The sequence below is a fragment of the Dendropsophus ebraccatus genome, chromosome 9 (genome assembly GCF_027789765.1).
Source record: "Dendropsophus ebraccatus isolate aDenEbr1 chromosome 9, aDenEbr1.pat, whole genome shotgun sequence".
Taxonomy (NCBI): Eukaryota; Metazoa; Chordata; class Amphibia; order Anura; family Hylidae; genus Dendropsophus; species Dendropsophus ebraccatus.
Window position 1 is genome coordinate 14,594,022 of NC_091462.1, and position 25,806 is coordinate 14,619,827.

Sequence of the window (25,806 nt, forward strand, 5' to 3'; positions counted from 1 at the left end):
TATGATGGTGCAGGAAGCCGGGAGAAAATTAGATCCGGCAGCTGTCAAAGAGCGCCGCTGTGGGGGCCTGAGGACAGGTAAGTATACATTATTTATAATGCTCCTGCACCCCCCCCCCCCTTCACCTGCAGGTGATTTTCTATTTTTAAAGGACTCCTTTAAGTCATAGGATATCAGGGAGAGATGACTGTTGTACTTTTGAAGCAGCTAGAGAAACTTGTGTTGGAGAATAGTGCTTTTAAGTATCAAAGGACCTAACGGGAGTTGTAGCTTGCCACAGTTATGGAGTCACAGCTTTAGGGCCCTATTCCAACAGACGATTATCGTTTGCATAATCGTTAACGATTAATGATCTCAAACGACCGCTATTGCGAAAGACCTGAAAACGTTCACTCATTTCCATGGAACGATAATTGTTACTTATGATCATAATTGCGATAGTTTTTTCTTCGCTATTTATTCGCTATTGCGTTCGGATCTATTGCGAACGACCGACCGATGTCTTATTCAATGCGAACGATTTGCGAACGTTTTGCGAACGAGCAACGATAAAAATAGGTCCAGGTCTTATAAAGCGATCAACGATTTCTCGTTCGGTCGTTAATCGTTAACTGCATTTCAACAGAACGATTATCGTTTAGATACGAACGATTTAACGATAATCAGAACGATAATCATCTGGTGGAATAGGGCCCTTAGAATGTGTTTTCTAGGGGTTAAAGGTTGCCAGGGACTTTGTAACTCTTTACCAGTGAAGTCACAGGTTGGGGGACCAGTAATTTGGGGGGATGTAGCAGCTAAACGACTGGAGTTGTAGTCTTGCAATGGCTGGTAGATGAGGGCCGGGGCTTTTTAGGGTCAGCGGGTGTTAGGGATCAGGGAGATGTAGTATGTGCCAGCTGGGGGGCCACAAGATGGGGAACAGTAAAAGTTTTACTTTTGGAATAGTTGGAGAGTTAGGGGGGGGTACCTGTAGAAGTTGAAACGCGGATTTTACCTTTAACCCAACTTTCCCTGAAGAGATGTGACTAATCTGAATATAGTATTAGGAAGCCGACATGTCTTAGCAGCAATGGTGACTCTCACACTCCCAGGTGTTAAACACTTCACTTTCATCTATCATATAACTAGCAGTATGTGAAGCTCCGTGGCCGCTCTCTATCAGTATGTCAGGCTCCGTGCCGCTCTCTGACAGTCTGTGACGCTCAGTGGCCGCTCTCTGACAGTCTGTGACGCTCCGTCGCCGCTCTGACAGTCTGTGACGCTCCGTCGCCGCTCTCTGACAGTCTGTGACGCTCCGTCGCCGCTCTCTGACAGTCTGTGACGCTCCGTCGCCGCTCTCTGACAGTCTGTGACGCTCCGTCGCCGCTCTCTGACAGTCTGTGACGCTCCGTCGCCGCTCTCTGACAGTCTGTGACGCTCCGTCGCCGCTCTCTGACAGTCTGTGACGCTCCGTCGCCGCTCTCTGACAGTCTGTGACGCTCCGTCGCCGCTCTCTGGCAGTCTGTGACGCTCCGTCGCCGCTCTCTGGCAGTCTGTGACGCTCCGTCGCCGCTCTGACAGTCTGTGACGCTCCGTCGCCGCTCTCTGACAGTCTGTGACGCTCCGTGGTCGCCCTCTATCAGTATGTGACACTCTGTGGTCGCTCTCTAACAGTCTGTGATGCTCCGAGAACGCTCTATATGGCAAAGCTGTTATTTTGCAGAAGTCGGGTGTGACTTCTGATTTTTCTCTTGGCACCTGCACAGGTGAGACCCATTGTGAGGTCACGCTTCCTGCAGAGACACGCACAGTAATCGCTCCCGGCACGTGGAATTCCCCCAATAGCTCCCGGCTCATAATAAAGGAGATGAAATTATTTACAAGTTTAATCTTCCGGCACCGACATCAACGATCAACCGTCCATTATCATTTCAGTTATGAATCAATAAGAACAGATTCCAACTTGCAAATTTCCACCATGAAACTAAACGGCAGAAGAGCCTGATCTTTATATGCTGAGAGGGTGGCGGAGAGCATCCCAAGAACACATGCTGAGATGGGGATTCCCAAGATGTTAACCCCTTCCCATAGGACAGAGGGAAACCACATTGATCAGAGGGGACTGATGGTTGGGATCTCCCCTATCCCAAGATCAGTCCCTAGAATGAACAGTCTACCCGTTCTCTATAAGGCTGACAAACATTCCTGAGAGTGGTCACAAAATTCATTCAAACTCAAAATCAGTGGAGTGATCAGACTCCCAGCCATCTGCTCCTTATTTCCTATCCTATAGATCAGGGATAAGAATGGTACACCCCTTTAAAAGGATCAACCAGATGACCCCTGTCCATATAGACTGTGCTCTTTACCAACCTCCCTTATCTGATCCATTTAGGAGAATTAAAGGGGTATTCCCACCTTGTAAAGTGATGGTTACACCTTGAGGATCAGTGGGGTCTGACATCCAGGATCTCCGCACTCGTCCTGCAGACCCTTTTAAATGGGAACTATCATCAGGTTAGAAAAATCTATGTCCCTATTGCCCAGAAGATGCTGAGGATTATGGTATGTCACTTACCTTCCTCCTCGGCGCCGTTCTGGTGCAGTTAGTTATTTGCTCCACAGTCCGGTAAGACTTTTGGGAGCACTGCCTGTCCCCATATTGACGATCCATTCTGCCCGCCAGGGGGTGGATCAGCGCTATGGGGGCAGGCAGTGTCTGTAACGGTGCACCAGTGCTAACAGTCTTCCTGGACCGTGGAGTAAATGACTAACTGCACCGGAATGGTGTAGAGGATGAGGGTAAGAGACATAGCTTCCTCCTCAGCATTTCCTGCATGATATGGACATATGAGCACGTTAGATTCGTTCCCCTTTAATGTTTCTTTCGCACCAGACAGCCTGTGGTGCAGGGAACTGTTCAGGAGGATGGATCTGTTCTGCTAGCGCACCACTGTGCAGAAGAAAAACAACGCAACTAAATACTACTTCATTGCTACATATTTATTACCAATCAAAAGCAATGGCATATCCTAGCAGGAACACCCCTATAATGGCTATTATTATTATTCCACTGTACGTAAAAGGAACAAAGAGCCAACTCTGCAAAGAGTCTAAATCTATCAGTGTGTTCACAGTTCCTATGCAGAGCTTGGTGTCTCCGTGGGTACAGACCACCAGTAAACTCTATGTACTCTGATGCTGAATGTACTTTTGCTCTCCCTCCTGGTGGACCACACCTCTGAAGGGTACCTGTGGTTTTTCTGAATGGTGGAGGTCTAGGTGCTGAGACCCCCTCCAATCCCTAAAGCAGGACCACAAACTATCCATGAATCTGAACAATGCTCTACGAGCAGGAACAAATGGTCCCCGCTCAGCTGAGTGTTCCTAACCATTTGTATGGATCAGAACTTCTATCATGTCACTATGTCATGTCTGAAATCTCTGGCACCTTTTAAAGTGTCACTGTCCTCTTTTTTTTTTTTTTTTTTTTTTTGCAGAAATCAATAGTCCAGACGATTGTAAGAAACTTTGTAATTGGGTTTATTAGGCAAATATGCCATTATCTGCATTCACAAAGACTTTCCCCAGGCCCCCCCCCCTCTCTCATTCACTGCTCATTATTAGGAAATCTCGACTCTTTTACATCAGTCGAGCCCTTTGTGACCTATGGAGAGGGGAGGGGGAGATTAGTCGGCAGCAGAGAACAAAGGATTACACAGTGGGAGCTGTGTGAAAGCCAGTATTCTGAGGTCAGAGAGGTCAGTGCTGACTTCAGAGGAGATAGCCTGGCGGTGTAGCTGTAAATTAACTCTTTGTTGTCCTGTTTTGGTGCCTCATCTCCCTCCACCCATCCCCTCTCCATAGAAAACAATGAAGACAGGGGGGAGAACTGCTTTTTCAGGATAAAAATGCATTTTTCGGCTAATATACCCAATTACGAAGTTTCTTAAAATCGCCTGTGCTATTGATTTCTAGAAAAAAAAATGTCAACGACAGTTACACTTTAAGGCCAGGCCTCTATGGCATCTAAACATGTGCAATAGTTTTATTAGAGAGTTATAATGCAATGCAATATGGAGTGATGCAGCAAGCGATAATTATTTATGGTAGTAATCTCTAACCTGTATCCCTCTCACTGCCACAAAACTCCGACTCCCAGCATGCCCTGATAGTTGTGAAACACTGCTCAGAAAATGCTGGGAACAGGCGGAGAGCCTCAGGATAGACAACAATGCGCATTGCATGATGGGAGTTGTAGTTTTGCAGCAGCTGCAGAGCAGTGCTCTAAGGGACTGCAGAAAATGTGGTTGTGGCTGATATGCTGCACTCTGAATGATGAGTTACCCTGGAGCCATTGGCCTACGTATCTGAATATTACATATACATACCAGGCTTCTCCTGAGACTGGATCATTGCAGAGACCCCATATCTGTCCTTAGCAAAGTCCTGTATAACAAGAAACATGGTATTATACACACAGACTGCAGGATGTAACACACTGGTATACACAGAATACAGTTACTGCCAGCACTCCGCCATTTCTTATTGTGATGCGTCCGGGAATGATCTAGTGAAAGAGGACGAGAGCCGCTGCCAAGAGCCGTTTACTTGGAGCCTCCTCATCCTCTATAAAACAGGTTCTTTCACTGCCGCTGCCAAAACCTCATTGAGATCAAGCGGTATTATTATTAAAACAAACATCCGTGCCGTTATCCTTCTGCTGGCACAAGCCCGTCGCGGCCCTCCGAGGAGAATTTTGCATTGTTACCACATACGCTAAACTAAAGTGTATACCATATCCATCCATGGTGAACAAGTCCTTAAAGGGGAACTCTAATGAAAATGTTTTTCTTTCAAATCAACTGGTGTCAGAAAGTTATACAGATTTGTATCTTTCTTCCAGTCAAAAATCTCCAGTCCTCCAGTACTTATCAGCTGCTGTATGTCCTGCAGGAAGTGATGTATTCTTTCCAGTCTGGAGAGCAGGAGAGGTTTTCTATAGGGATTTGCTACTGCTCTGGACAGTTCCTGACATGGACAGAGGTGGCAGCAGAGAGCACTGTGTCAGACTGGACAGAATACACCACTTCCTGTGTTACATACAGCAGCTGATAAGTACTGGAAGACTGGAGATTTTTAAATAGAGGTTAAATCTGTATAACTTTCTGACATCTATTGATTGAAAAAAGTTTTACCGAAGTTCCCCTTAAAGTGGTTACTTATTTGTATCCCTGATGTTACATGACAGTGGTGTGAACTGCGCCTAAGATGTGAACCTGAATGGCAGAGCAGGTAACACCTACAGAGGCCACTTTCTCTATGACCTTTATACTATATATGGACCGGGGATAGCTTTAGCTTGTTTACTTCGTGACTACATGAAGTTGTCTGTTACAATCAGAAGTTTCACTTCTCATATCTGGCATCTAGACGCAATGTATGTGTCAGCTTAGAGAGTCCCACCGAACGTGACACCAGATAAGGGAAGGTGTTACATCTGCTAGCTCACTAAAACCACATGAAGATTCAAGAAGACGCGTCCCCATAGAGGATGACGCCACGGGCTCTTACCTCTCCTTCATCTGCTTGCTGCTCTGAGGCCTGAAGTGACAAAACGAAAACAAGTAAAAAACAAAGGCGTCAGTTCCAGGAACAGATATAAACTTGTAACTGTTATACTATAAAACATTTCCTATGTATATTAATGCATCACAGACATTAAAAGTGAATGTGGTCAGGCTGGATATACCTGGTCACTTTCACTTTGCGTGATGCAGGCAGCGCAACATCGCAATTCTTGCCCATTCGACCCTAAGGGTCCTATTACACGGAGCGATATTTAACGATTAACAACTAACGATAGCAAACGAGATTGTTTATCGTTAACCCGAAATTGTTCATTATATTACACAGAACGATGGTCGTTAGATACGATCGTTACCACGATCGTTATTGTGATTGTTACTATGATCGTTTATTCCTTCTGATCCCAGCAAGACAATGAATGTGCAATTAGTGAAAAAATGCGGAACTTGAGCGATCGAATGTGGAATTACAGCGAACGATTAACGATAATTTTAGGTTCAGATCTAAATCAACGAGGAATGACATACGAACAATTTTTCGATCATTGCTTGCAATTACACAGAACGATTATCGTTTAAATTCGAACAATACGATTTTTCTCATGATAATCGTCCCGTGTAACAGGGCCCTAACTAGGGATGAGCGAACAGTCGGACTTTTGGTCCGACGGCATCTTCGCTTAATTACTATGACTGCGAACCCCGGTGCATAGTTGTGTTCCCGGGAATCTGCGGGCAGGATCTTCCAGGGAATTCAAGATACATTGCCTGAATTCCCTGGAAGATCCCGGCCGCAGATTCCCGGGAACGCAACTATGCACCCGGGATCGCAGGCATCGCACTGGAGTGAGCGGCTTTCGGACCGAAAGTCTGAAAGTTCCGCTCATCTTTAGCCCTAACTGGAGCGAGGGCTGGGCCACTGGCTGTCCCTCATAGATATCGCTTCATTATATCATATATACAGTATTCATCTACCCCACTGCTAATCAAGACTGTAACTGAGGGTTATGAGAGAGGATATCCCCCTAACTGAGGGCTCAGACTACACACAGGGTTTGTGTGTAGTCTGTAACCATGGAGACACATAGGCCTTTATAAAAGCTGTACACACTAAACTTTTAGAGAGTTCTGCTATAAATTTAGACTATTTACAAAGTTGCTTCAGTCTTTATATTCAGGGGCGGATTAACTTTACCATGGGTCCCGGGCTGTTTACCAAGCTTGGACCCCCCAACCCACTGTAACTATAGCGGCACTAGCTTTAGTCTTTTTCCTCCATAATGCAGCCTGTAAAGGACCTGTGGTGACATCATTCTCACATGATAAGGTCCTTCAGTATGTTCTCTGTTACTGCATTGTCTCCTGGCTGCAGCTTTGCCCTGATTTGTGCAAAATTGTGGTAAGAAGCAGCGACTTTTATGCAAATCGTGGCAGAACTGGAGACAAGTCTGTTTGGGTGGCCATGGGCCCCCCAGGAGCTCAGGGCCCCGGGCTACCTCCTGAAAAGGACATATTATAATCCGCTACTGTTTATATTACATGTACTAAATGGGCACTAAAATGGGCACTGTCACTAAATGGGCACTGTTCTCTCCTGAGTTACACAGGGCGATGTGGAGAGCAAGCGAGTGGCAACCTGTCAGGTCAGCACTCGCTTGCTCCTCGTTCGTTGTTGGCGCTGATAGCGAGCAAGGAGGAGCGGGTAAGAGCCAAGGGGGCGCAGGGAGCTGACGGGTGGTTGTCAGATCGTCCGAGCCCACAGGAAAAAGCAGCGGTCTTCTGCCGCCACTCCTGTTAAAAGGAGCAATGGCAGCAGATAGAAGCCAGGCTGATTGTTGCCGTTTCAGCTTGTTTAAAGACGACAATCAGCCAACATTGTGCATGTTGGCTGATCTTTGTCTTAGGCTTGGATCACACTACGTTTTTTTCATTCCATTTTTTACAAAAAAAAACTGATGAAAAACTGATGAAAAAAAAAAACTGATGCAACTGTGTACATCCGTTTTGATCCGTTTTTTCCTTGACTTTCATTATAAAAAAAGGATCAAAACTGATCCGTTTTTTTTTTTTAGCGTACACATTTTTGTGTCCACTAGAAAAACAGATCCGTTTTGATCACTTTCTTTTTTTAATGGTTTAATGGAAGTCAATGGAAAAAACTGATCAAAACGGAGGCACACACATGCATTCGTTTTTTCTATTCGGTTTTCAGCAGTTATTTTTTAAATGGATTGCAAAAACATAGTGTGAACCCAGTCTTACATGAAAGGATTATCGGCCGTAACTGCTTAATACAACCAATAATCACTTCGTGTAATAGGACTTTTAGAGCCATGTGCCATGTTAGTCGATGGGACCATCTTGGTCACATGCCCAAAAAGCAGGGAGAGAAGCTCTCCTCAATGCACTTCTCTTCCAGCTCATTCCAGAGATCGGTTAGGGTGTGAACGCTCAGACCTTGACTGATCAAACTTTTAACATGTCATAAGTTTTTTTAAAGTGACAAGTACACTTTAAGACCTGTCTGCAAACGTTTACCTGCCCTATAAATAGTTTATTGAGCGCCCTCTGCGGGACACCTCCTTTCACCAGGACGATTAGTGAATATAATGATGGGGGGGGGGGCTCATTGTTTATTGTGTCTATCATTGTTTTCTCAGTGTGTCGGGATAATGGCTCAGCCTCCAGCACTGACCAGCTTTGCCTGTTTCTCAGCTTTCTTCGCGGCCTTCTCAGCTTCCTTCTGTTGTTTCTTCAGGGCTTTCTTGGACTGCGCCTGGTCCTCGGCCGCTGCACTGCAAAACACAAAGCGAGAATAGAGAGTGATGCGGGCGTGCAGTGCGCTGCCATGTTACAGGGCGACCTTGCCGCTTCCATTTACTATTTATTCCCCTTCCTGGAGGAAGTTTTTCAGTCAGTGGGAACCCGGGTCCCATTCATAGCAGTGGGGCCGGGCGGGGGGTGGGGGGGTCCACCATTCCTTTGTCTGCTAGAATGATTAGCTGCATTTCTCTCTATTCATTTAAACAGATTTTTTTTTCTCTGCCAGAAAATAAAAACAGGAAATTTCTAGGGAAACAAGTGCCTGGAAATAACAAGAATGGGAGATTTCTATTAACAAGCTTTTCTATTACAATACGGAGAAGTATCCTCTTCCAATTAGGACGCTGACAATGGTGGAAGATTCAGTGAACCCGCCTGACTCCATGACCCCAACATGGCACCAACTATGATATATGTGCAGGAGCCGAAATACACCTGTCACCAATATGCTAATCTCAACCATACGTGTATATATAGTATATAGCAACATCACTACTGTCTATACTGAGCAGGGAGAAGGCTAAACCACCACTACAGTGCCTACAGCTTGTATTATACTCCAGAGCTGCACTCACTATTCTGCTGGTGGGGTCACTGTGTACATACATTACATTACTGATCCTGTACTGATCCTGAGTTACATCCTGTATTATACCCCAGAGCTGCACTCACTATTCTGCTGGTGGGGTCACTGTGTACATACATTACATTACTGATCCTGAGTTACATCCTGTATTATACCCCAGAGCTGCACTCACTATTCTGCTGGTGGGGTCACTGTGTACATACATTACATTACTGATCCTGAGTTACATACATCCTGTATTATACCCCAGAGCTGCACTCACTATTCTGCTGGTGGGGTCACTGTGTACATACATTACATTACTGATCCTGAGTTAAATCCTGTATTATACCCCAGAGCTGCACTCACTATTCTGCTGGTGGGGTCACTGTGTACATACATTACATTACTGATCCTGTACTGATCCTGAGTTACATCCTGTATTATACCCCAGAGCTGCACTCACTATTCTGCTGGTGGGGTCACTGTTTACATACATTACATTACTGATCCTGTACTGATTCTGAGTTACATCCTGTATTATACTTCAGAGCTGCACTCACTATTGATGTAATCTACATAAACAGTGACCCCACCAGCAGAAGAGTGAGTGCAGCTCTGGAGTATAATGCAGGATGTAACTCAGGATCAGTACAGGATCAGTTATTTACACAGTTTTTCAGCATTTGACCACCTCTTTATACTGACGTCTATAGGATTTGTGGAGACAGTGAAGGCCGCACTCCCCCCAGTCTCTATGTCCTATGTATATGGTATATGTGTATAATAGGGAGACCCAGCGCTGATGGAAGATGACATCACTGATGTAGCAGGTGAGGTGCGGGGGATTTCTCACATGCTAATAACCTTTCTGTCAGGCAGAGATGATGGCGTCCAGACTGACAGGAGGGAAATCAGAACACCAGGAGCAGATTGTGCTACTTGACACCTATTCTCTGTAATCTAGTCACTGGGGCTCAGCCTGTATTGTTGGTGGATCCGTCCCCTGTGACACTGGTGTCAATGTGTCAGCCATGAAGGCTCCGGCCGTCACCCCAATCTACATGACGCCAAGATGGGTGATCTGTGCAATGGGGCGGGAAATGAAAGGACATAATAATCCTCATGTAGAGAGATAGATAATAATAATAAATTTATTTGTATAGCGCCAACAGATTCCGCAGCCCTTTTTTTCTATGCATACAGTACAGAGGTACATAATACAAAGTTAAATTGGAATAAATAAGAACATAAATAAAAACAAAAATACAAAGTATAAACGAGACCTTCTCGTTGGAGCTTACGGACTATAAATTTTCATTGACACCAGGCTTTATTTGTCCATGGTCCGGCCATTGTACATAGTTAGAAATACAGGATGAGCCAGTAACAACGCCAATGTCTGATGCAAGTAAACATATAAAGTGCAGGAACAGTCAGAGATAGAGCGAGGGAAACAACAGAAGGGGGAAACAGTTTAGGGAACGTTATAGGCGAGCCTGAAGAGAGGAGTCTTCAGGGCACGCTTGAAACTGTGGGTATTGGGTATTAGTCTGATGTGTTTGGGTAGGGCGCTCCAGAGAATTGGTGCAGCACGAGAGAAGTCTTGGAGGCGGAAATGAGAGGTTCTGATTATGGAAGATGTTAAGGTTAGATCATTTGCAGAGCGCAGAGCACGGGAAGGATGGTAGGTGGAAATGAGGGAGGAGATGTATGGAGGGGCAGAGTTGTGGAGAGCTTTATGGGTGAGGGTGAGGAGTTTGAAGTGGATTCTAGATTTAATGGGTAACCAGTGCAGTGACTGGCACAGAGGAGAGACATCGGTATAGCGGCTGGAGAGGAAGATGAGTCTAGATAGATAGATAGGAGATAGATAGATAGATAGAGAGATAAACAATATAAACTCTCTATAGCCCCCGATAGATAACATTCCCCTCTCTATAGCCCCCGGTAGAGGACATTCCCCTCTCTATAGCCCCCGGTAGAGGACATTCCCCTCTCTATAGCCCCCAGGTAGATGACATTCCCCTCTCTATAGCCCCTGGTAGATGACATTCCCCTCTCTATAGCCCCTGGTAGATGACATTCCCCTCTCTATAGCCCCCGGTAGAGGACAATCCCCTCTCTATAGCCCCCGGTAGATGACATTCCCCTCTCTATAGCCCCCGATAGATGACATTCCCCTCTCTATAACCCCCGGTAGATGACATTCCCCTCTCTATAGCCCCCGGTAGATGACATTCCCTTCTCTATAGCCCCCGGTTGATGACATTCCCCTCTCTATAGCCCCCGATAGATGACATCCCCCTCTCTATAGCCCCCGGTAGATGACATTCCCCTCTCTATAGCCCCCGATAGATGACATTCCCCTCTCTATAGCCCCCGATAGATGACATTCCCCTCTCTATAGCCCCCGATAGATGACATCCCCCTCTCTATAGCCCCCGATAGATGACATTCCCCTCTCTATAGCCCCCGATAGATGACATTCCCCTCTCTATAGCCCCCGATAGATGACATCCCCCTCTCTATAGCCCCCGATAGATGACATCCCCCTCTCTATAGCCCCCGGTAGATGACATTCCCCTCTCTATAGCCCCCGATAGATGACATTCCCCTCTCTATAGCCCCCGATAGATGACATTCCCCTCTCTATAGCCCCCGATAGATGACATCCCCCTCTCTATAGCCCCCGATAGATGACATTCCCCTCTCTATAGCCCCCGGTAGATGACATTCCCCTCTCTATAGCCCCCGGTAGATGACATTCCCCTCTCTATAGCCCCCGGTAGATAACATTCCCCCTCTCTATAGCCCTCGGTAGAGGACATCCCCCTCTCTCCAGCCCCCGGCAGAGGACATGTCTGGCCCCATGTAGCACATTTAGGTGACTGGACATTTCCGGGTGTTATGTGCCATTTATTTTTCCTGACGATATATTTACGTAGCTCCCAGGACAATTACCCTGACAGGTGGCAGCACAGACATGGAAGCTGTGAGTGGTGCTGCAGCTGCCTGGCACTGGGCACCGGCCCTGACTCACAGCCCTGTGGACTATCCCGGGAGGACACACAGGACCTTACTGCAGCCTTCACATTTAACCCCTGCACTGGTGTAAGAAACCAATCCTACAGCAGATATAGACTCCATTATGTGGTGGTTATATTTGGTGCGGCCGTGTATACTTTCCTGCCCTCACAATGGGTGATTTATAGCCCCTGGTTGTATACATGTAGATATTTGTCTAAACAAACTGTGCAGCTCATAAAAGCGAGTGGTGGAAGCGCACGGCCCAGGACGGTGCGCACAGGAACACTAAGTATAGACACCAAAGAGGTGGAGGAGAGGATGTGATCCTGAGAACGGCCGCTGGGCCACCATCCCAGCTGCCAGAAAGACAGCACAATAACAGGTGTCACACTATAAGGCCGGTGACTGGTGCTGCACCTGCCTGGCATTGGGCACCGCTGGGTGAATCAGAGCTAACCACTGGCCACTCTGGACTCCTACAAACATCACCTGAATAGCAAAACACATTAGTCATGAAGGAAGTCTCTATATACACAGACGAGGCCACAAATGCTCCATGACGAGTTAACAACGAAGGCTTTTCTTCCAGCAGTATGGAGGTGGAGAGGAGGAGGCTCCTTCCCATAAGTTCATGGACGTTTATAGATGGAGGATACACGTGTCCACCATTGTTATCCCATGTATGCCACTGTACTGTATTTTAGTGAAAAAACAGCACCACCCCTGTCCTCAGGTTGTGTGCGGTATTACAAGTCCATTCACTTTAATGGAACTAAGCTGCAAAAACCCCACACCCAAACTGAAGACAGGAGAGGTGTGCTGCATCTGGAAGAAGGCGGACATATTTTTCTAATCCTGGACAACACCATTAAAGCAGTAACCCCCAACCCATGGCTCTCCAGCTATTCCAAAACTACAACTCCCAGCATGCCCTGACAGACAATGGCTGCTATATACAGATTATCCCAGCCACATTTTTAGGCACTAGGGGCCCATATAGAGGGTAGAATTTTACATGAAACACCACAATACTTAATTTTTTTTTTTGTTTAAAGGGGTACTTAAGGATGTTTTTCTCATTGTTTCAGATCAACTGGTGTCAGAAAGTTATACAGATTTGTAATTTACTTCTATTTAACAATCTCCATTCTTCTAACACTTATCAGCTGCTGTATGTCCTGCAGGAAGTGGTGTACTCTTCCCAGTCTGACCCAGTGCTCTCTGCTGCCACCTCTGTCCATGTCAGGAACTGTCCAGAGCAGGAGAGGTTTTCTATGGGGATTTGCTGCTGCTCTGGGCAGTTCCTGACATGGACAGAGGTGGCAGCAGAGAGCGCTGTGTCAGACTGGAAAGAGTATTAAAGAGGATGTACCTCCCGGTACATCCTCTTTAACCTGAACCCATGGATCGATCGGTGCCGGCACGGGGAAGCCGATGCCGCGGTCCGTTTTTCGGACCGCCGCCCGGTTCCCGTGCACAGCGCCGTTTGATCCAGCGGTACGGTCCGGTGCTAAAGCACTGGAGGCCAGCCGGGCCGCCCCCAGTGGGAAGTAATTCCCTCCCCTGTATGACGCGGCTCCATTCATTCTAAGCGAGCCGCGTCATACAGGGGAGGGAACTCCCTCCCACTGGGGGCGGCCCGGCCGACCTCCAGTGCTTCAGCACCGGCCCGTACCGCTGGATCGAGCGGCGCCGTGCACGGGAACCGGGCGGCGGTACGAAAAACGCACCGTGGTACCGGCGCCGAACGATCCGTGGGTTCAGGTTAAAGAGGATGTACCAGGTGGTACATTCTCTTTAAGAGAAATAGATCGCTGATCTCAGGGAGACCAGCCAAACGACAACACCGCCGGCTGCTAGTGAAAGCGCTCAAAGCAGTGAAGCCCTAGCCTAGACTGAAAAGAGTAGACCACTTCCTGCAGGACATACAGCAGCTGATAAGTACTGGAAGACTGGAAATTTTCGAATAGAAGTAAACTACAAATCTGTATAACATTCTGACACCAGTTGATCTGAAAGAGAAAAAAAACAGCAGAATTATCCTTTTAAGATGGGGCTGATCCCAGATATCTAATGCAACTAACGGCAAATACTTTTTTTTTATTTTGTGCAATTGGAGAAGAAAAAAGGAAATTGCTAAATTTTTTAATAAATTTAGCAATTTTTGCTACAGCCCTGACAAGCCTGTCAATGACAATTGGTCTGCTGTGACCTTGCGTCCTATTGTACAGGCTATGTCTCTGTATGTTGCACATGGGGTTCCTTTATACTGTATGAATACTCCCTGCACCCTCTGACCTTCACAATGGCGGCCGCCAGTCCTGACATCGGAGAGACCCGGCTCTTAATTATGAGATTAAGGCTACAGGCAGACGACACATATGGAGACCGGGGCTCAGCTGTGGGGAAGGGGATGAGAATTGACTGGCAGGAATGTTGGGAATGAATCCCCCGTCACTCATCGGCCCCCGCTTTACCCCCAGACTTCAAGGCCGCCACGCTTCATACGGGATTACCGCGGATTCCTTGACGTTTTCTACCAGGGGAAATTGCTTAATTGATTGAGGTTATATACGGGGCTGTCAGCAGCCGCCATCTGCACGGTGTGAACATCCCCATCTGCACTTGACTTCTGATCGGAGGGATTCCTTGGAGAGCCGGGCGGGCGTCTAGAGCCTGGTACTGGTAATGTGTCAATGGCGCTATGATTAGGTTTATACATGTGGGAATATATGGTGTATAATCAGCTACCGATCCGATAGGAGGAAGACTGCAGCGAGCGGGTGAGGTAGACAATGGGTGCAGGAGGGAGCAGGGAAGGCTGCGGTGAGCGGGTGAGGTAGACAATGAGTGCAGAAGGGAGCGGTACGGGCTGTGGTGAGCGGGTACGGGCTGTGGCGAGCGGGTGAGGTAGACAATGGGCGCAGGAGGGAGCAGGGAAGGCTGCGGCGAGCGGGTGAGGTAGACAATGGGCGCAGGAGGAAGTGGGGAAGGCTGAGGCGAGCGGGTGAGGTAGGCAATGGGCGCAGGAGGGAGCAGGGAAGGCTGCGGTGAGCGGGTGAGGTAGACAATGAGTGCAGAAGGGAGCGGTACGGGCTGTGGCGAACGGGTGAGGTAGACAATGGGCGCAGGAGGGAGCAGGGAAGGCTGCGGCGAGCGGGTGAGGTAGACAATGGGCGCAGGAGGAAGTGGGGAAGGCTGAGGCGAGCGGGTGAGGTAGACAATGGGCGCAGGAGGGAGCAGGGAAGGCTGCGGTGAGCGGGTGAGGTAGACAATGAGTGCAGAAAAGAGCAGGGAAGGCTGCAGCGAGCGGGTGAGGTAGACAATGGGTGCAGGAGGGAGCGGGGAAGGCTGCGGTGAGCGGGTGAGGTAGACAATGGGCGCAGGAGGAAGTGGGGAAGGCTGAGGCGAGCGGGTGAGGTAGGCAATGGGCGCAGGAGGGAGCAGGGAAGGCTGCGGTGAGCGGGTGAGGTAGACAATGAGTGCAGAAAAGAGCAGGGAAGGCTGCAGCGAGCGGGTGAGGTAGACAATGGGTGCAGGAGGGAGCGGGGAAGGCTGCGGTGAGCGGGTGAGGTAGACAATGGGTGCAGGAGGGAGCGGTACGGGCTGTGGCGAGCGGGTACGGGCTGTGGCGAGCGGGTGAGGTAGACAATGGGTGCAGGAGGGAGCAGGGAAGGCTGCGGCGAGCGGGTGAGGTAGACAATGGGTGCAGGAGGAAGCGGGGATTGCTGAGGCGAGCCTGGTGAGGAAGACAATGGGCGCAAGAGGGAGAGGGGAGGGCTGCGGTGAGCATGAGGTAGACAATGGGTGCAGGAGGGAGCTGGGAAGGCTGCGGCGAGAGGGTGAGGTAGCCAATGGGCGCAGGAGGGAGCGGGGAATGCTGCAGCGAGCAGCTGAGGTAGACAATGAGCGCAGGAGGGAGCAGTATGGGCTGTGGCGAGCGGGTGAGGTAGACAATGGGCGCAGGAGGGAGCGGGGAAGGCTGAGGTGAGCGGGTGAGGTAGACAATGGGCGCAGGAGGTAGCAGGGAAGGCTGAGGCGAGCGGGTGAGGTAGACAATGGGTGCAGGAGGGAGCAGGGAAGGCTGCGGTGAGCGGGTGAGGTAGACAATGAGTGCAGAAGGGAGCGGTACGGGCTGTGGTGAGCGGGTACGGGCTGTGGCGAGCGGGTGAGGTAGACAATGGGCGCAGGAGGGAGCAGGGAAGGCTGCGGCGAGCGGGTGAGGTAGACAATGGGCGCAGGAGGAAGTGGGGAAGGCTGAGGCGAGCGGGTGAGGTAGGCAATGGGCGCAGGAGGGAGCAGGGAAGGCTGCGGTGAGCGGGTGAGGTAGACAATGAGTGCAGAAGGGAGCGGTACGGGCTGTGGCGAACGGGTGAGGTAGACAATGGGCGCAGGAGGGAGCAGGGAAGGCTGCGGCGAGCGGGTGAGGTAGACAATGGGCGCAGGAGGGAGCGGGGAAGGCTGAGGCGAGCGGGTGAGGTAGACAATGGGCGCAGGAGGGAGCAGGGAAGGCTGCGGTGAGCGGGTGAGGTAGACAATGAGTGCAGAAAAGAGCAGGGAAGGCTGCAGCGAGCGGGTGAGGTAGACAATGGGTGCAGGAGGGAGCGGGGAAGGCTGCGGTGAGCGGGTGAGGTAGACAATGGGCGCAGGAGGAAGTGGGGAAGGCTGAGGCGAGCGGGTGAGGTAGGCAATGGGCGCAGGAGGGAGCAGGGAAGGCTGCGGTGAGCGGGTGAGGTAGACAATGAGTGCAGAAAAGAGCAGGGAAGGCTGCAGCGAGCGGGTGAGGTAGACAATGGGTGCAGGAGGGAGCGGGGAAGGCTGCGGTGAGCGGGTGAGGTAGACAATGGGTGCAGGAGGGAGCGGTACGGGCTGTGGCGAGCGGGTACGGGCTGTGGCGAGCGGGTGAGGTAGACAATGGGTGCAGGAGGGAGCAGGGAAGGCTGCGGCGAGCGGGTGAGGTAGACAATGGGTGCAGGAGGAAGCGGGGATTGCTGAGGCGAGCCTGGTGAGGAAGACAATGGGCGCAAGAGGGAGAGGGGAGGGCTGCGGTGAGCATGAGGTAGACAATGGGTGCAGGAGGGAGCTGGGAAGGCTGCGGCGAGAGGGTGAGGTAGCCAATGGGCGCAGGAGGGAGCGGGGAATGCTGCAGCGAGCAGCTGAGGTAGACAATGAGCGCAGGAGGGAGCAGTATGGGCTGTGGCGAGCGGGTGAGGTAGACAATGGGCGCAGGAGGGAGCGGGGAAGGCTGAGGTGAGCGGGTGAGGTAGACAATGGGCGCAGGAGGTAGCAGGGAAGGCTGAGGCGAGCGGTTGAGGTAGACAATGGGCGCAGGAGGGAGAGGGGAAGGCTGAGGTGAGCGGGTGAGGTAGACAATGGGCGCAGGAGGGAGCGGGGAAGGCTGAGGTGAGCGGGTGAGGTAGACAATGGGCGCAGGAGGGAGCGGGGAAGGCTGAGGTGAGCGGGTGAGGTAGACAATGGGCGCAGGAGGGAGCGGGGAAGGCTGAGGCGAGCGGGTGAGGTAGACAATGGGCGCAGGAGGTAGCAGGGAAGGCTGCGATGAGCGAGTATGGTAGACAATGGGCGCAGGCGGGAGCGGGGAAGGCTGTAGTGAGCAGGTGAGGTAGACATTGGGCGCAGGAGGAGGCAATGCGTGCGGCCATTATATATATAGGTGAATATTGATCCCTAATGGGCCCGCATTTTCTTATAATTTGCTCTTAGTGAAAGGGAGCAGGTTTGGTTGCATTAGTATCAGGCTAAAGGTCCATACAGGAGATGGCTGATGGCTACTCCTTCCAATCCCTACACACATGCTTGAGCTCTGAATGAAGACGGGGCGAGAAGTGGCTCCTCGGCAGGCGTCCTATGTCTCCAAAAATAAGAGGATCATGCAGTTGAAATCCAACATACTGGACCCTTCTCATTTGTCAGGAGACACCAATCCCCCTCATACACATTACATGATGGGTCAGTCGACTAAGACCTTTAAGGGATACTCTGCAAAAAAAGTTTTTCTATCAAATCAACTGGTTTCAGAAAGTTATATAGATTTGTAGCTTACTTCTATTTAAAAAAATCTCCAGTCTTCCAGTACTTATCAGCTGCTGTATGTCCTGCATGAATTGGTTTATTCTTTCCAGTATTCTACCAGTTTTCCAGTGTATATTGTCAGTCTTCTAATTTCTTGCAAAACTACAACTCCCAGCATGCCCTGACAGCCGAAGGCTGTCAGGGCATGCTGGAAGTTGTAGTTTTGCAACAGCTGGGGGGGGCAGAGATTGAACTTGAGTGATACTAAACGCTTGCCGGGTCCTTTATCTCAATGATCAGTTTCTTGCAGGATCCCTGGGTAACATGAATGGCCCCCAGTCAACGGCATATTAATCGGCGCTATCGGAGGAGAAATAAAATCTATAAGTGAGGGTCTCGCGGGCGGCATGGGGCTAAATGGAAGCGACTGCACAATGGCATCGCCGGATGATTGATGTGTTGTATAACAAAAGCTGGGGGCCACATCCCGGAGCCCCTCGACGCGCAGCCCATTTACATCCCATTACCATCACAATGGCTCACGTCCACAATAATCCGCCTCCGCTATTCACTCCCATTACATACCGCACACCGCCGCGCCACAATTATCACTATTCATTACAGCAATATCTTACCAGGCCAGTGCGGATGGAGAATGGACGGGAGATTTTATTCTAAAAAGGCGCCACACCTGTCCACAAGTTGTGTGCGGTACTGCGGCTCGGGCCCATTTGCTTCAATGGAGCAGAGCTGCAAACCAGATACAACCTAAGGACAGGAGTGGTGTCCTTTCTGAAAGAAAGCCTGGTCACCTGCTGCTGGGAATGACACTGGACAGAGGGGGCGCTATATATTTATACATCAAGGGGTTAAAGGGGTAATCCAGCAAAAATATTTTTCTTTCAAATGAACTGGAGTCAGAAAGTTAGATAGATTTGTAATTTACTTTTATTTAAAAATCTCAAATCTTCCAGTACTTATCAGCTGCTGTATGTCCTTCAGGGAGTGGGGTATTCTTTCCAGTCTGACACAGTGCTCTGTCCATGTCAGGAACTGTCCAGACCAGGAGCAAATCCCCAAAGAAAACCTCTCCTGCTCTGGACAGTTCCTGACATGGACAGAGAGCTGTGTCAGACTGGAAAGAATACACCACTTCTTGCACGACATACAGCAGTTGATAAGTACTGGGAGAGATTTTTTTTAATAGAAGTCAATTACAAATCTATATAACTTTCTGAAATCAGTTGATTTGAAAGAAAAATATTTTCGCAGGAGTACCCCTTTAATTCTTTGATGATGTTGAGAAGTAGATGGGGTGTGATCAGTGACAATACGAGTACAGTCTACAGGGAGCAGACTTCACAATATGTCGCTGACATTTCATCTCATCCGCTCCTGGTGAGGACTGAGAATCAAAGAGCCTCCAGCTATATATAATGTTATCCCCGGAGGCCTCCCTTACTGATGAGGGGACCAACAACACAATGCAAGCCCCTGATAGCAACACATCCCTGGTGATGTATGGCAGCGTTCTCCAACCTGGGGCTCTCCAGCCGCTACAAAGCTACAACTCCCAGCATGCCCTGGCAGCTATCTGATGAGACTACTACTTAAATGAGGTCATCCAGGATTAGATAAAACACAGCTACTTAAAAATTTGCTGAAACGATCGAAATGAGCGATTACCTGTCCGTGTAATAACACGCAACGATCAAACGACGAATGAAAAATCGTTCATTTTTGTCTTTCAACAAGTTGAAAAATTATCGTTGGTAGTTTGCCAATTGTTTGCATATTTGTTCGTGTAATAAGTCGTGCGCCGATAAAACGTGTTGTGTGGCTCGTCCTGAGGAACGATTAGCGACCATATAACGATGTAAAAACGATTGTTCATAACAGTAATCAGTAAATATATAATACTCTCAGAATCGTTTGCTAAAAAAAATCTTTATAGCGAAACTTTGAACGATAATCGATTCGTGTAATATGGCCTTTAGTGGCAAAAACAGCAACCCCCCTGTCCTCAGTGTGGGTGCGGTATTGCAGTTTATTACCATTTAAATGAATGGAGATGAACTGTAATACCACACACAACCTGTCCATTATCTAATCCTGGAAAACCCCTCCAGTCCTGGGATTTGTAGTTTCCATTGGAGAGCCATAGATTAGGCAACACTGCAAAACTACAACTCCCAGCATGCTCTGAGAGCCTTCTAATGAGCAGTGGGTTGTACACGATGACTTATTATCAGTGTCCTCCAATCTTTTGCTCCCCAGCTGTTGCCTACGGCTGTCTGGGCATGCTGGGAGTTGTAGTTTTGCAACAGCTGGAGAGAGGCAGCTACCCTGCAGATATCTCCCTATTGTGCACGGAGCTATGAGGATGAAGGTAAGTTTCTTAAAGGGGTATTCCAGCATTAATAAAAAAAAAAAAAAAATTTAAATGTACTTGTGTTACAAAGGTACAGAGATTTCTAATTTACTTTTATTTAAAATTTGCCAGTCTTCCGGTACTTATCAGCTGCTGTATGTCCTGCAGGAAGTGGTGTATTCTTTCCAGTCTGACACAGTGCTCTCTGCTGCCACCTCTGTCCATGTCAGGAACTGGTAAGAGCAGTAGAAAACCCTCTCCTTCTGTGGACAGTTCCTGACATGGACAGAGGTGGCAGCAGAGAGCACGGTGTCAGACTGGAAAGAATACACCACTTCCTGCAGGACATACAGCAGCTGATAAGTACTGAAAGACTGGAGATTTTTAAATTACAAATCTACATAATTATCTGAAACCAGTTTATTTGAAAGAATTTTTTTTTTTGGCCAGAGTGACCTCCTAACCTCACGAAAACAATGCTGAGGATGAAGGTAAGAAACGTCCCGCCATCCTCAGCGCCCCGTGCTCTAATGGGACATATCAGTGGGCTGGATATTATACATCAGGGGTTGGATGGGAGAACACACACACGGATAGATAGATAGATAGATATAGATATATATATATAATCTTATTGCCTTTGTCCAATCTCACCATAAATGCCCAGAAGCTGCCCAGTGTGAACGTGCCCTTAGGCGGCCATGCAGTTTGGGCAGCAGCCAGGTGCAGTGGCAGGGACCCAGACACTGGGGGTCAGCGGATGCTGTAGTGTGTGGTCCGTCTCATGTAGCAGAGCTGGGTCTGGTTACAGTGGGAGCCAGGCAGATGGAGCCGGGCACCGCTCTATACACTCACATTCAGTAAGAGACCCTATACTGTGATGATTACTGGTGGGCTCGGCATATGCACGGCCCCTCACAATGAAGTGCGCCCCTCTTATCCATCTGCCCGGTGGGGGGTCCGCGCACGCTGCACTTCATACACACAATGCCATCTCTTATAAACGCATGCAAATCAGCTGAAATATTTACTCACAATGCCGCCCATGATGCCAGGTTCCCATGGCAGCCCGCGGCTAAGGAGGTGGCAGCATGGATGACAGGAGTGTGGGAAAAGGACATTTCACCAGCACTGTATGACACTGAAGCTTAAAGGGATAGTTCACTCAAAAAATGTCCTTTCAAACCAACTGAAAAGTACCAGAGATTTGTAATTTACTTCTATTAAAAAAATCTCCAGTCGTCCAGTACTTATCACCTGCTGTATGTCCTGCAGGAAGTGGTGTATTCTCTCCAGTCTGACACAGTGCTCTCTGCTGCCACCTCTGTCCATGTCAGGAACTGTCCAGAGCAGGAGAAAATAACCATAGAAAACCTTCCCTGCTCCCCAGACTGGAAAGAACACACCACTTTTGGCAGGACATACAGCAGCTGATAAGTACTGGAAGACTGGATATTTTTTAATAGAATTAAATTACAAATCTACATAGATTTCTGGCACCAGCTGATTTGAAAGATTTGGTGAGCAACCTTAAGGGGGTTAAAAGTTGTTGTCTCAAACCAGATGTGGGGAGCGAAATCTCTGAGATCGCCCCGTTTCTCCTCGGAGGTGATGATACGGCGGCGCTGGATGGTGCACAGCAGAGCCAGACATGTGACAAACACCTCAAAACTACACAGCGTTACACATGAGAGAGCGGGCAGGAGGGAAGCCTGATACAGCTGGCACACCGCTGCACGCCAACGCAACCACAAGGTACACACAGCTAGAGATGAGCGAACCTGGAGCATGCTGGAGTCCATCCGAACCCAAACTTTAGGCATTTGATTAGCGGTGGCTGCTGAAGTTGGATAAAGCTCTAAGGCTATGTGGAAATCATGGATATAGTCATTGGCTGTATCCATGTTTTCCAGACACCCCTAGAGCTTTATCCAAGTTTAGCAGCCCCCGCTAATCAAATGCCTAAAGTTTGGGTTCGGATGGACTCCAGCATGCTCCAGGTTCGCTCATCTCTAGCTGTGTGTACCTTGTGGTTGCGTTGGCGTGCAGCGGTGTGCCAGCTGTATCAGGCTTCCCTCCTGCCCGCTAATCAAATACCAAACGTTCGGGTTCAGATCGACTCGAACCCGAACTCTGTTCGCTCATCTCTACACACAGGCAATCCTCCAATCCCAGATCACTACACTCCAAAGATCTGCCATTCAGGACTCCAGGAAAGCTGGGGAACATCACAGGGGTCCCTGCCTCTTCACTTACATCGTTGCCATTCTGAACCCTGGGAAAGCTGAGTGACAACCCATGTGAGGGTCATTACAGCTTCCTGTACCCCAATATCACTGTATAACTAGGCATCTCGGGGGGGGCCAGCACTGACAACCAGCTTTCCCAGATCCTTAAATAACGCCGCCACCTCCTCCACTTACAAAGCTGTGTGAAGATCTGCTGCTCAGGACTTCAGGAAAGCTGGGTGATCAGCCATAACAGCTGATCCACTTAAACCCTCAACATCATTGTCTCCTGCATTCCCATATTACTACATAGCTAGACATACCTGTCATTCAGGAGTCCAGAAAAGCTGGGTAATATGTAAGTCATAGGTAAGTCATTACTGCTCCAACTGGAGTGGTTATAACTAGGCCTATCTGCCATTCAGGAGTCCAGGAAAGCTGGGTAATATGCAAGTTATTACTGCTCCTGCTCAGGAAAGCTGGGTGATAACCCATAACAGCTCACAATAGGGACGAGCACTCCACTTTCCTAGACCCCTGACAGCTGGCACCCAACTTTCCCAGATCCCTGAACACCACCCCATTTCCTCCCCATACATAGCTCTGTATGACTGGGCCGATCTGCTGCTCAGGAAAGCTGGGTGATAACCCATAACAGCTCACAATAGGGACGAGCACTCCACTTTCCTAGACCCCTGACAGCATTGTCCCCTCCATTCCCATCTTACTACATAGCTAGACATGTCTGCTGTTCAGGAGCCCAGGAAAGCTGGGTGATATGCCATATGGAAGCAATAACAGCTCCCGTACAATTGCCATCCAGCTTTCCTAGCTTCCAATCTCCTGCACTTGGGGCCATACACATTTCATGACTCCAGGCAGCAGATCAGCCACTACACAGAATACAGAGCTATTGTGGGACTTGTAGTTCTTCCCACACTGCTGAAATTCTGCTTTCCCATAGGCTGAATAGAATCTGTAGACAACAGGAGATTATTACAATCCAGCAGAGGGGTCCGGCCTGGGTCACCCCCAATGGAGGAGGAAGAGGAGGGGGATCAGGCCGAGGCTGGGACCCCACATCACGTCCATTGTCCACATGTCTGAGCCCACAGGAATGTAGACGACGGGGTCAGCATGCCACCCCCATAAGAGAGGACAAAGGATGAGACGGCGCTGCCCCCTGCGCCATCACACATGGGTCACGCCATGACGGATACCGATCTCTCATTAACCTTGTGGCAGTGACATTCCCCTCCGGCTGTGAGTGTAACAATACACTGAAATCCCTCTAATCCGGCATCCGATAATCCAGAAGATTTCTGTTCACGTTGAGTTAAAGGAATTTTCCCGTATTGGCAATCTGCATTAAATTTCCCCGATGTGGTTTACGACATCTGCTTCCTGCCAGCGTGTGAAGCCAACAACAATCAGGAGCATCTACCTCACAGAGCAGAGGGTTTGTTACAGTGTAGTCAGACACAGGGCCATCTTAACAGCATTATGGGCCCCTGGGCAGAGGTGCAAATTGCCCCCCCGCGGCCGCAGCCATCAAACCCCCCCCATCTTTGCATATAGTGTCCCACATAGTAGCCAATGCCCCCATGTAGTGCCCCCCATAGTAGCCAATCCCCCCATATAGTGCCCCCATAGTAGCCGGTGCCCCCACATAGTAGCCAGTGCCCCCCATAGTACTCAGTGCCCCCCATAGTACCTAGTGCCCCCTGCCGAACAGAAAAACAACAAACCAGTTACTCACCCGTCCGCCGGCCCCAGCAGCTCCTCTCCCGGCAGCGCGCTCTCGTCATCCTCCGGGAACAGGCAGCGGGGTACAGAGAGACTGCCTGTGCCGGAAGTGTCCTGCACGACACATCCGGGACACAGGCAGCGTCTCTGTACCCCACTGCCTGTGCCCGGAGGATGACGGGATAGCGCGCTGCCGGGAGACATCAGCTGCTGGGGCCGGCGGACGGGTGAGTTACTGGACCGCCCGCCAAGTCCGCCCCTTCTATCGCCGCTTAGCTGAGCCGATCAGAAGTCCAGGAAAGTTCGGGTGGGACGGTTTCCTTGCGGTGCTTGGTGCGGTGCAATTGTTCATTGGGATCTTTCAATGTTGTCAAAATGTCGTTGGCTAAAAAATCGCAGATCGTTTTGTCTTAACAGTCTTTCACCGATTCACCCTATGTGTGAGATGGGCTTCAGCGATCTTAAAAACGATTGCAATAACGATTTTTGTAACACACTATTTATCTAAACTGATCGCTATAAAAACCAAAACATTATTTCAAAACCGATAAACGATCGATTGGGCAAATTATTGCTCGGTGTAAATGTAGCATAACACTCCCAGCATTACAAAGAAGCTACAATGTTGCAGATAAAGCCTGCCAGGGACTTGTTTACATCAGCCGTCTCAGAAGGGAAGGGGGAGACAGAGAGAAAAGCTCAAACACAGTTCTTTGTGTATTCAGCATAAAACAGCAGCTCAGAACTGGGGGAAGGAGACTGAATAGATAACAACAAGTATGGAAGAAATTGTTAGTCTCACCATGGGCAGCAACATATTGAAAGTTATATTTGAGTGGAATAGCCCTTTAATGCTGAAAGTTCCATAAAACCAGCTCAGCATATAGCATCTTAACGGACCCCATTAAAGTTGAAGGGGTCTTGCAGATGCCATCTATGCTGAATGCTGATAGACTGTAATAACCCCATGTGAATAGGACATTGCTTTCAGATATTCACGGCAAACATTGCGGCTTCTATTCACTGGCAGGAAGCAGCTGGGGACTAGGATATGAAGTTTATTAGAAAGCTGGTTAACTTTTTATTATACAATGGTTAAAGGGGTACGCCAGCAAAAAAAAAAAAAAAGTCTGTCAAATCACTTGGTTCCAGAGAGTTATACAGATTTGTAATTTACTTTTTTTTTTAAATCTCCAGTCTTCCAGTACTTATTAGCTGCTGTATGTCCTGCAGGAAGTGGTGTTCTCTTCTTCTGTCAACTCAGCACTATTCTTGGTATATCTGATATTTGGAAAGCTGGGTGATGACCCAAGACCCAGAATACAGAACGGGGTGATACTAACACCCAGCTTATCCAGAGACAATAGGAAATAGGCGAATGATAGAGGAGGACGAGGTACGCTCTGCAGAAACCATGGCGGGTATGAAGGTGATGGATAGATA

General features: G+C 48.9%; 1 protein-coding gene across 1 annotated transcript in view; it reads right to left on the minus strand.

Moving 5' to 3' along the window:
• Positions 1-25,806, minus strand: part of DARS1 (aspartyl-tRNA synthetase 1) — a 74,129-nt gene that overhangs the window by 43,972 nt on the left and 4,351 nt on the right. The window contains exons 2-4 of the mRNA XM_069982651.1: positions 8,266-8,365; positions 5,557-5,586; positions 4,374-4,431 (exon numbers count right to left, since the gene is read on the minus strand). Of these exons, the coding sequence (XP_069838752.1) occupies positions 4,374-4,431; positions 5,557-5,586; positions 8,266-8,365 (188 nt within the window). The remainder of the gene's footprint in view (positions 1-4,373; positions 4,432-5,556; positions 5,587-8,265; positions 8,366-25,806) is intronic.